Source organism: Danio rerio, chromosome 25 (genome assembly GCF_049306965.1).
Source record: "Danio rerio strain Tuebingen ecotype United States chromosome 25, GRCz12tu, whole genome shotgun sequence".
In the NCBI taxonomy this organism is placed as follows: domain Eukaryota; kingdom Metazoa; phylum Chordata; class Actinopteri; order Cypriniformes; family Danionidae; genus Danio; species Danio rerio.
In genome coordinates, this window is record NC_133200.1 from 37035459 (window position 1) to 37048053 (window position 12595).

At 39.2% G+C, this 12595-nt stretch overlaps 2 protein-coding genes across 9 annotated transcripts in view; one reads left to right on the top strand and one right to left on the bottom strand.

The window, feature by feature from the left end:
• klf13 (Kruppel like factor 13) overlaps nucleotides 1-9749 on the bottom strand; it is a 34009-nt gene extending 24260 nt beyond the window's left edge. For all 3 annotated transcript variants that reach the window (XR_012399972.1, XR_012399971.1, NM_001076772.1), the window contains 1 exon segment: nucleotides 9003-9749. Coding sequence is in view for 1 of the 3 variants with exons in the window: in NM_001076772.1 (NP_001070240.1) it covers nucleotides 9003-9453 (451 nt within the window). In the remaining 2 variants the exon portion in view is untranslated.
• trpm1b (transient receptor potential cation channel, subfamily M, member 1b) overlaps nucleotides 1-12595 on the top strand; it is a 150537-nt gene that overhangs the window by 31008 nt on the left and 106934 nt on the right. The gene's annotated exons all lie outside the window — the stretch shown is intronic.

The window sequence follows — 12595 nt, forward strand, 5'->3', positions numbered from 1 at the left end:
GACAGAATGCTGAGCTGGTGATTTAAAGTTAAATATGTTTTAATTTGATCTTGTTACAATTATTTGAGAACTGCAGGTTCATCCGATTGAAAATAGCCCTTCCTCTCTTTGGCGGTCCAATGTACTTATTAGCATCCTTCCCCCAACAAAGCTGCTTTAGCCGATCTTGCTCATCAATTTGTGGCAAAATCTGTCCTCCTATTCTCTATAGCATCTCGAACCCCGCCTCCTCATACTCGCAGGAGATCAGACAAAGCTGTCTAGTAACCCTAGACCCTCAACCTGCTGTGTTTCCCTCCTCTTCAGCAAGCCACTCAGCACAATGAGCAATTTATGTACCGCATCTTCTACATCCCACCTCTCGTGCTTGCCATCTCAATACGGTAAAGGATCACAAAAACCTCTGAGGTCTTGGTGGTGATCTCTTTTAATCTCCCTTGCACAGCACATCATGCAACAGTGTGATCTGAGGCGTGCTATCAATATTCAAGACTCTCTCAAGTACTTAGTGGCTTGGTGTGGTAACACTTCCCTGGAGATATTCCCATGAGTAAAAGGACTAGCGTTACAGGTATGGAGTATCCCAATCAGGATAATGAGCCTAGGAATGGGGTCCAGATGACGTTATGGAGTTGTACAGGGAGCAGATTAGATTATAGGGTGAGGGAGATTAACTCCGAACACCGGGGTCACATGTACTCATTTCGATCACGAGGGGTTATTATGGGTTTACCATTGAAAGAAATTTGTGAACCTAATGAATTTTTTTTACCATGTGCTTGCGTCAAAATATAAGTACAATGCACCTAATGTGCTCATAATAACACTTCTGGTGCTATTGAGAGTACAGGAATGGTTTTGTGATATGGGTAAGTTTAAGGGTGGGTTAAAGCCTGGTTTATACTTCTGCGTCAAGTGAACGTCGTAACCCACGCAGCAAGCAACGCGCGTGGCTGTGCATTTATACTTCTGCGCGCTGTCTCTGTTGGTCTGCATTAACACTTCCGAAACGCTAGTTGGAAGTAAGGTGTAAATGTTCCTCTGTGTCGAGTTTCTTCGCTGCTGTTTTGCTTTTCCTGAACACTTCCTGGATGTACAAGTGGCTCAAACTCGCTCATTTTGAGTCAGGAACCGGCGGACGTGCAACAACTTTAACTATGAGGTAAACACAAAACAATACTTTTCATCTGGAGCTCCTTTACAGGACTCCACACTTGTAAACAATCGCTCCATTGGGCTAGCGCCGCTCGCGTGGCTCTCGCTCCCGCCCAGACTCGTCAGCGCTACCAAGCCGACCAATCACAGAGCTTGCGCTACGCGTCGTTGCGACGTGTAGTTACATTTTTTGAGAGGTGCACATCAGTGACGCCGACGGCCACGGCGAAGGGCTATGCGTCAGCGCCGTAGAATACGCCGGCGTTTGACGCAGAAGTATAAATCAGCCTTAAGGGATGTCAACGGTGTAATGTTATAACAAGAATGTATTACAGATGTAAATGCATGCAGGTATTTAATCAAGCATACATACAATGTAAACCATTTATTTACACAAATACATTGTAAAGAATGATTAATTTCATTCAAACTTCTGAATTGAGTGATTGGCGTGATCCACGGCACCTGCCTTGCGTGTAGCTGTGCATTTATACTTCTGCTCGCTGTTTAAGTTGCTTTCCGATAACACTTCCAAAGCGCTAGCTTGCAGTTTGTTTTTATGTTCCTCTGTGTCGTTTCTTCATGGGTGTTTAGTTTTTCTGAACACAACAAGTAGCTAAAACTCGCTCATTTCAAGGCAGGAACTAGCGGACCTGCAACAACTTCAATCAGCAAAGTCCACGCTCCTTACTGCTACCAAGCCGATCAATCTGAGCTTGCGTTACGGGTCATTGCGACATGTAGTAACATTGTTTTAGAGAGGTGCACATAAGGGTTGGCCACATGACGCCATTTACACGGTGCTTCAGCTTCAACGCTTCCCATTCACTTTGAATGGGTGACGTCAGCCGTTGCCGATCTGCATTGTGAATCCGTTGGCACTGCTTCAAAGGTGTTTCTGGCTGCAGAAGTTGAGACTTGCTCAACTTTAAGCGCCCACGGAAGCGTCAGCCAATTAGATTGCCGTATGCAAATACACCAGCTCAGACAGCGGCCTATTGCTGACTGATTTTACTGGCTGATGTGATCGTCATAGCAGCGTCAGCCCCAACTTCAGACACGCCCTCTGTCAAGCGTTAACGCTGAAGCCCCGTGTGAATGGGGCGTCAAGGCTGTGCCGAACCTTACGCGTGCACTTGACACAGAAGTATAAACCAGTTTAAAGACCCTTAATATAAAGTGGGAATTGTTTTAAATTTAGCATTGACTCAAAGTGTCAGATGAGAAGGCTAAAAAGAATGGCTAAAGGCAGTCCTTAAAGATTTAAACTATATTATTTGGGAAAGTGTGTTCATTGAATGCAAAGTAGTTGACGGAAAATTTAGGGTGCAATTTGAAATCAATACACAGGATCTTGGGGAGTAATTGATTTTCAATAGAGTGAACAGAACAATATGGCCTTTATCCTAATTCTTTAACATCAGAAAAAAACTTGTGCTAATTGTGCCGTTGAACTCATTACGAGGTCTTCAAGTCTGTGTGAAATAAAACATTGTTATCCTTAAGGTGAACAATCTGTGCAATTTACACTTCAATGTTTCGGTAGTGTTTAATCAAAGTATGAACAATTGCTTCCATGTTTAGAGTTGCGAACCTTCTCTGATGTCAGTTTGATGGTTTCAACCACCATGTTTTCACCACGACCCTCTTGCAGTTAGTTTGCTATCAGAAAATGAAGAACCCCCCCCGCCCCCTACTCAATATTCCATTTCAGTTGAAAGTGCATCAACATACCGGGAAAAAAAAGTCCTGGCAACTTTGGGTTCTCACAAACTTTAAACCCTTTACATTTTGCACCCATTTACTACATTTTATTATAATCTTGTCTTTTTTAATATAATGAAAGATGGCTGAGATTAAATTGAGTATATCAACAATATGGACCAATGCAAATGAGGTTAAGTTAAAACCCAATTAAACTTTAATTGCTGAATGGATAACAATGACTTGCTGAATCTAGTGTGGAATCAAATACTACAAATCTAGCAATACTACAGCGGTTTCACTTTGAGCCATAACTCTGCAGGTCAGGTAGTGCATGCAAAACACTTTCAGAGGAACTACACTTATGCGAAAAGTCACATGCCCTGAAAGGACATCATGTCCCAGCCAAAGTACGTCAGAGGCCTGGCCTTAGTAGTCACTGCATGCCATGTCACTTCCTCTCTCTGAACTGAAACTTGCAGGTTTAATCATAATCCTTTTATTTTTTTGCTGCCTGATGGGCCCCACACCCACTTCATCTGCATGCAAGCCTACCACAGCTTCCTTTTCTCGTTGAAAGTCAACTGCGATCTAATAAAGTAAAAAAGAATGCTATAAATTGTCATATCGTGCACCATTACAACTCATGCAAGCCGAGCATCTCTCTGAATCTGTCCATCTGTGTTTATAAAGATGATTAATGGACCCTTCCTTATCCAACCACATGCTGGTTGGAATCTTTCCCTTTCTTTCTACCCTCTCCAACTTGACTGTGTGTCCTCCTATTTTGCCTTGAGACTATGCATAGCCATAAAACATCTGTCAAATATTATGCTTAACGCTCTCCTGGGCCAAGATCTAATCTTAACTTGACTACAAACCCTAACAAAGTGGAGATTAAAGTTCAGACAAGTGACTACAGTCAGAATAAACTAAAAGTGTCCTCTCGAAAGGTCACACGAGGGTTGTTTTACCAGACTTATCTCAGAGAGGGACACTCTGTAACCACAGGTTACCACAGAATTACTGAGGGCTAGGACTTACAATTGATAGTCTTTCTTTAAAAAGAAAACAACCTACAAATAGATCCAGATTCTAAAATGGTTGGCTTGGCAAACGTATGTGGTTTAAGAAAGTTAGCGAGATTGTAAGAGCAATTTCGATCTGCAAACAAATGCTTTACAAAGTCTTGTGAGCTACTAACAAATACTTGGGAAGATAAAGAAGTGAACGAGTTTGTGCTGATAGTTATCTCTACTGATTCAATATTGTGTAGTCTTCAGAAATGCAAAGTTCCTTCCATCTAAGAGCATCACTGTTTTTACTGCAGTGCATATCAAAGCATAAAGCAGCATTTCTGTGCTGTTTGATCATGACATCTGCTCCAGCTCTATCATAAAACACCTTCTTCCAGCAAGCTTGCACTTGTGATGGTTTGGTCCCTCCTCCTCCTCCTTTCCCCTAGAACTACTCATTCAACCAAAAGGCAGAAGTACCAGTGGTGTAGTCCTAAAAAAAAAAGGTGTACTATTACCCACCCAACCCAAAATTTTTAAGTAGGCAAAGACACGACCAGTCGATGTTTTTTTGATTCGCTAGCAATATATATTTATTCAAAATTTGAATTATCCATTTAAAAAGGAAAAATATTGCAACAAATTTGTTCATTTTAAAGCGAGATGCTAATGGTCTAATCCAACACAGGCTTATTCTGAAAACGTAGTCAAGTGGATGTTTCTGGAGACCGCAAATTATGTAGCCGAATTTAGTTATGGCTGCATTTAATTTAAGCGAATGCTACAGGGCAGTATGACGCCGTTCCTTTTGGTGCTTACCAGCTGACCGTTCGCCTCCGTGTGGACACTTGTCCCGTTAGCTCGTCATGTACGTCTGCTTGTACAAGGTTCAAGTCCGGGGAAGAGCTGTTCCACAAATCAGAAAAGACAAAACCAGAATCCAAAAAATAAAATGAACAGGGTGAGAATGTGGTAAACTGCGAAAACGTGGTAAAAATTAGACCAGGATTTTGTTTTTCTGGACTGCTTTTGTAAAAAACGTTGGTTGCGTTTGGGGAAGTGGGTAGGCGGGTCAACCGATAAAATTGGTTGGGTTATTTAATAAAAAATATAGTTTTAAAAATCTTTTTTTTCAAAAAATCATGATACAAACTGAATCGTGGGTCAAAAATCGTGATACGAACCGAATCGTGGGTTTGGTGTATCGTTACAGCCCTAGTAGTTGTAATACCCAAACAGCTCGTGGAAAAAAAGTAGGTGACTTGTAGCCCCGACTACACCACTGTCAAGTACATAGCAAAGGCTTTTGCGAAAAATAATACATTTTGCTCCCAAGTTGGCACGAGGGAAGAATGCAAACAAAGAGCCACATCAAGACCGGTTGCATATTTCAGGAATTACTAATCATTTTTATGAAAGCAGCTCGACTAGTGTTACTGCATCTGTGCACATGCAGGAAAGCCCATTTGTTTTATTATGACAGCATAGGTGACAATGGCTTTCTAAGCTTAATGTAACTCTATGCCCAAATCCTGCTGAAAAATTACCTAAAGCAGGGTTCAAACCAGAACCAGCAGGGAATTCTGGGCGTTTGCTGAAGTCAAATGAGGTCTTCGGTACTCTTGGCTCCACAAGTTTGTTTTTATAACTCTGTGTTCCCTCTCCCATTTAAAAGCCGTGTGTTGCTGGGAGAAAGATCCATGCTCTCTTTGCTCAATTGGTAGAGACTTGTGGAAAATCTGCTGAGTGCCTAGGAAAGGCACCCAGAACGGAGCAGGTTGGCTGAGCCTGAGTTGCTGAACTCAAATGACCCACATTCTCTGATTACCAAAACAAATGAGATGGAACATTCATTGTTTAACTGAATCATGGTCCAATCGCAGACCGGTGACTATACAGTGAAACCCAATCCAAAGTCTGCAACTCTTGGAGAATAACCCAAATGAAAGACAGGAAGTGAGGAAGGTTTTAAAGGTATACTATAAACAAACAGTCAATTGTGCTGTTATCAGCTTTAAATGACTTACTTTGACATGTCAACACACAAGTAGACACGCAAGCACTGTGCTGGAGCTTTGCAGAACAATATGTGTGAATGCAGGGTGGTAGTGTGTACTGACATAAACATGTCATTACATATACACTCTAAAACACCAAACCTATTATTAAGCAAAGTAAAAGCTATAAGTAACAGCAACCGTGTAGACGACACACCCACCTACAGTATATCAAAGCCAAGTTTCATATCATAAACAAGACTTTTATATTGGAAATCTGGTCAAGCATTGCTACAGATGCATTGTTTTCTTGTTAGATTAACTATTTGTGGATAATCCTGCCTATTCTTAGTGGCAATAAATGCTAATAGGCATCTAAGACGAGGTGTGCTAATGATATTTTGGTAGTACCAGGATGGGCTACTTTTTTTTTTTTTTTGTTTGTTATTTCAAACCATTTCAATGTGTTCAAGTCATCGTGCAATAAACATTTACTGCTTCTCAAACTATTTCATAACAGTAACAAGAGGGAATTCAGTCATATTTTAATGTTAAAACAGCTATCATAACATTGTTTATTAATATGTGGCTCTTTTTGGATTCTCGGAAGCTATAGAAATCAAAAATTTAAAACAGAAAATAAGTTGGGACCATTGCTTTTGTTTACACTTATAAAAATGGTCTGGTAATTGTGGGCTGGTAGATCACAGTAAGTGATGAGGCACTACGGTAGTTTAGTTTTTAATTGTTATAATGGAGTATTTAAATTGTTCATATAGTTTTAGTTCGTTGTTTTGTTTTTTATGTGGCAGTGCTTTAATAGGGTATTTGCTGAGCTAGCGCTGTTCCCATTCTGATACACTTCCGGTGACCTGTTATTGTGAACTTTTTTTTTACCATTTTATTGACCTTATTCTCCGCGGGCGCTGCCATTTGAATCTTTTTGGCTTGAGACTTCCGGTCTCATTCACTTCCATTCATCTTTTGACGTTAAAAACTGCTCATTGCGCTGCTTGATGTTGCAATTTGATATTTTCCTATTATATTATTCTACTTGCTCTACAAACAAATGTTTGCATGACTATACAGACCAAGTAGTTTGACCGTTTTCTGCTGTTTATTATTCTTAGTCATTTCTCCCATAGGCGACTGAATCGGAAGTTCTAAGACAATCGCGAAAACAGGCGCACTTCTGCATTTTAGAATAAGGTCAATACGGTTCCATATACCGCATCGATGTTGTAATGTCATTAAAATACATTCAGTTAAATAAACTTAAGCATTTATTTAGTTGTTCAAGCGTAAAGCGAGACAAAAAGCTGTTTACTCGCACGCGCCCGTCAGAATCGGCAGGCTAACGCAGAAGTTCCATTGAATATACTAGGGTAAAATAAATGCTCATATAATAAAGACATGGCGGGGGAAATGTAATTTAATGCAGTGCTTCTTGTACAATCTGAGGCCCACTTTAAATCGGATATCACTCAGCTAGTGGAGATCGCTGATTTTTAAAGAAAACAGACCTTAAACGCACCTGATTTTGCATTGGCATTCAATTCGCCGGAAGCGCTTAACCCAGGTTACTGGCAAATTAAAAGTCCTATTAGCATGCTTCGGCATATACCCCATAGAACAGTGTTAAGCAGTTCAGTTTGCATCATTAAACCCCAAAAAAACAGCTTAATTATACAGTAATGCCATCTTGGGATCAATTAATGGATGAGCAGAATTACAAGATCAATCGGTTGCGCAAAAACAACTATAGGTGTGTTTAAAATGGCAATAGGCACTACAATAGATACATTTCCTCTCAGTATTCAGATAATAGCAGGCTAACCTAAACTTGCACATCTGATAAAACTAACAGAGATACCGAAGTGTGTCAAAATCTAGCCATCTCACACAATGGCTGACAGAAACTCTTGATAGGAAAACATTTGCACTCTGTTTCTAAACAGTCACCATTTAAAGTAAACCAGGGTGTATTTCGTGTAACCCTGACGCAATTTACACATCTCTGCGGTTATTTCTTATCTGAGGCCCACAACGCCTTTGGTGTCAAGAGTGTTTCGATTAATTGAGAATTTCCTGTCAGAAGGTCAATTTTTTGTCTGACGTGAGAACATTAATAATAATAATAATAATAATAATAATAAGGCGGGAATACGCGTAATGGCGCGTGAAAGTGCGGTAAAGAACGTTTAATTGGGGTTTCTTAAAGCGTTTTCCATACCAACCGTCAATTTATAAGTGCTGAGGGCGTGTTCAGCGCTCGACTGGTCGAGTCTGTTGCTGGCCAGATCAGCTGGCAGTCTGTCTGACGGGGGTGTGGCACATCACAACAAAGAGCTTAACAGTCAAACAAGCAACCGCAGAAGTCTCACCAACCCCCATCTTTTATTCATCTTTCATTTTTAAAACCCTCTCGCATATTTCTAACGGACCAGCACAAAGAAAATAATCGAATTACACGCGAATGCGCGACTTTTGGACCTAGTGCTGCCTACACGCGAAGTCCTGCCAGTGACTTCGCAAACCAGCACCAAGAGTATAGCCTGCAAGACTTTAATGAGCGATTACATCATGATGTGGCTTTTTTGGGGGTATAATTCAAATGCGATGTGATTTTATTATGAATGCATGCATGCATTTATGGATAATCACGCGTAATACGTGCGCACATTTGTAAGCTGTTCACTCTTAAAGTTAGTTTTATTGCAGCTACTGATGCCAGTGTTCTTTATTAAAAGCAATGTCGCTTTATTTTGTTGTTTATTGCTGTTTTATTGTGTGCATTTAACAATGCCAAATAAATAAAAGTGCTTGGTTTATTGGGTTTATGAGTGTCGAGTTGGCTCATATAGGCGAGGCGCTGGGGGGGGAGAAGAACTGTTGCTGTTTACCATATTGCTTCCTCGCAGTGGGCGTGACACTGTATTTACCATATGTACGATGCCTCGAATAACATTTTACAGCCTCAAAACGACTAGTTTAAAGTCATTGCGTGTATTATTGAGGACAGCGCCGTGCAACAACAGTTGTCCCGTCAAGTCAAAGCTGAGCGGAACACAATGTGCCCGACGCAATGTTTACACACTGACTGGATCTGCAAGCAGGAATGGAAACTGACCTGTGTGCGTCCTTAGGTGGGCTTTGAGATGGGACGATTTGCCATAAACTTTTTCACAACCTGAATAGTGGCATTTGTGCTTTTTCTGAGGGGCGTCGTGCTCAACTCGACCCCTAAATCGCTTGCCCCTTTGTTTAAGAGCAGAGTCGCCGGGGATGGCGGTAGGTGTGGCAGAGTTCCCATCATCCCCGCTCGGGGTTGCAGTTGGCGGCGTGCTCTCCTCCTTTATTTTTGCCTGCTCGGCAAAATTGGCGGGCGTCTGCTGATTAAAATCCGCCAGAATTCTCGCCACCACAAATAAAGAGGAGTTGTCTTTCAAAGGCTCCTTGGCTTCTTCTCCGTTCCTCTGTGCAGCCGCAGTTTCGGGCTTGGTTTCTCTATTCCCTTTTGGACCGTGGACAATTGCCTGGCTGGACATTGACACAAGGCACTCTGCTGCGAAGTGATCCATTCTGTTGAGGAGTCCGAGCTGTTTATGACATTCAAAGCCAGTGACCGTGAACTCCAGTAGATCCCTTTGTGTGATGCTGAATCGGCAGCTCTCTCATAGGCAAACTCACTTTGCACGGTCTTACCGGCTTTTCAGCAACACTGACATCCTGCGTGGCAATCATGCGAGGGAGCTCCTTCTCTTCGTTTCCTCTCTAGAGATAAGTCTCCGGGGATGAGAGCTCTGAAAACTTGTCTTGATTGAGTATCAGAACTCCCATCGTGGCTGTAGTCCGCACAACGTTAAAGTGACAGTATGCCGTGCGCCGATTAGCGCTGATTGTATCCATGCTGGGGGCGTGTCAGCCGGTAGCGTTCGGAAACGTCACCGGGTGCTGCGCGCTCTGATTGGATGGTGGCGGGTCCTGGAGTGCGCTACCTTACGTGCCCCCACCAAACTTTTGCAAAGTATAAAGGGAACTTCAGCCAGAAGCTGCAGGCAGGATTCTGCCTCCGTGTCCTATAGGATGGAGATGCTTTATATTTGTAAAGCCAGATATTTAGATATTTAGATGTAGGTCTAGACATGTCATGTGAGTATAGTAATGAAATGAGACCCTGGATCATGTGCAAATACACTCGAGGGTAATATTTTTGATGCATTTCGTGAAAGCTGAATAAATAATATTTCCATTGATGTGTAGGCCTACTTTCTTAGGATACAATAACATCTGTAATAATAATAATAATAATAATAAGACAAAATCTGAAATTTGAGGGTTCAAAAAATCTAAATAATGAGAATCTACTTTTATAGTTGTCTAAATTAAATTAAGTCTTGATTTAAGATGTGTTGTTGTTATTATATATATATATATATATATATATATATATATATATATATATATATATATATATATATATATATATATATTATTGTTATTATATATTTATTATTATTATTATTATTATTATATATTACTACATAATGCATATGTAGTACACACATCGATAAAAACAAACTTTACCAAACTGTTTTTTCTCCTTGTGTGTGTAGTTTGTATCTCCTACATATATATTTTGTATTGAAATATAAACAAACGCTTTCAAAATGTTTGCATGTGTGTATTTATATATACATAATAAATAAATATAAACACATGCATATTATATGTCCAAAGCAAACTTTTTATTTTGAATAAAAATCACAATTAATTTTTGCCTAGCACTAATTATGTTAATTAAATGTGCAAAATTTATTCAGATTTGAAATTAATTTAAGTAAACGATACAATATTCCTAAAGTATCAATATGCCAAAAATTTTGATGCAACATAATTTGTATATTATTTAATTTTTTGTATTTTAGTAGATGTATTTTGAGAAACCTTTGTTTACCAAACAAGTGGTTCTAATTGTATATGTAAACAAATGGTATTGGAAACAAGTGGTTCTAATTGTATATGCATTGTAACTCTTGAACAAAAGTTGTTTTTAGTTCCTATACATTTTTAGTTCATATACTCTAAAAAAAGTTTCTTCAAGTCTTTAGTTCCTTTGTTTTAAGCTATTGTAATCTAAAAAAAGTTCCTATATATTTAGTTCCTATACCATTTTAGTTCCTATACTCTTAAAAAAGTTCCTATATGCTTTTAGCTCCAATACGTTTTTAGTTCATATACTCTAAAAAAGTTCCTATAGGCTATATTTAGTCCCTATACATTTTTAGCTCCTATACTCAGTTCCTGTATTTAGTTCCTGTTTTTAGTCCATATACTCTAAAAAGAAAAGTTCCTATATGTTTTGTTCCTATGTGTTTAGTTTATATACTCTAAAAAAGATCCTATATATTTTTAGTTTCTATACTTTTAAAAAGTTCCTGTTTTAAGTTCCTTTACTCTAAAAAGAAGTTTCTTTATGATTTTAGTTCCTATATTTTTTAGTTCCTATATGTTTTAAGTTAATATATTCTAAAAAAAAAAGAGAGTTCCTATGTTTGTTCTTATGTTTTAAGTTCATATTCTCTTAAAAAAAAAAAAAGATCCTACATGTTTTTAGTTCCTATCCTCTTAAAGTTCCTATGTTTCTAGTTCATGAACTCTAAAAAGCTGGTTGATTTAGTCCAACAGGAAGAATGAATAGGAACAATAATTTATCTACTTTATAATTGCACTTTATATGTACTATAGGATTTTCTCAGTGAAGCAAGACTTAGTTTATCCATGACTCATTTAATCTCATAACAACCCAGAATTCACTCTTATTCGCCTGCTTTTACACAAGTGGCAGTCCTTCAGAGGAGAAAAATCAACACAAATGATCTACTGGATGACAAAGCAGTGGTTTCTGCTGAACTCCCCCCTCACTTAAGCTGCCGCAGTAGCCTCCATATACAATGGAAACAATATGGAAAACTGTAAAATATTTATACAGTTGGCTCCAGACGCTTCAAGGGCCTGAAAGAAATGACATTTCAAAATAACTCTCAGACAGAGAATGGAGGATCCCAGACTGGAAAGTGCATTTCACAAGCAGACTGAGGGAGAAAACTGAGATCAGAATTTCAGAAGTTGCTTAATCTTCTTTTTTTTTTTTTAATATGAAAGCAGAAGAGGAGAAAAGAAAGCTCCTGAACTCTAACGATGCTCTGTCCTCTTGTGGGAAAGCACGTCTTCTCTTTCAGTCCCGTTCACAATAGGCTTCTCCGGAAAGTTCCAAGTGTTCATTGAGGGCAAGGCTGCATGGCATTCAGAGAGCCATCTGGTTGTATTACTTTACATATTCTTTCAGCGCCACAAGAACTGAGTGTTCTTGCATTTCATGCATGTTTCTAAAGCAAATCCAGCGCAGCATATCGGTCCAGTTTCACATGGCTGCCCTAGACTTGGAATAGAAAGAAAAGTATGCTGTACTATAATTTAAAAATGCTATTTAACATATGTTATAGATATGTTATAAATGTTAATGTCATTTTGTTAGATTAGTTCCTATATTGGCTTTGTTACTCATTACTAATATAATGTATATGGACAAATACATCATCGTGAAGCATCTTAAAAAAAAATCAATATAAATTTAAAAGAGATTTGTGAGGGGTGTATTAATTTATAGTGAGCAGTGTGCGTGCGTGCGTGCGTGCGTGTGTTTTCCTAAATTTTCCTGAG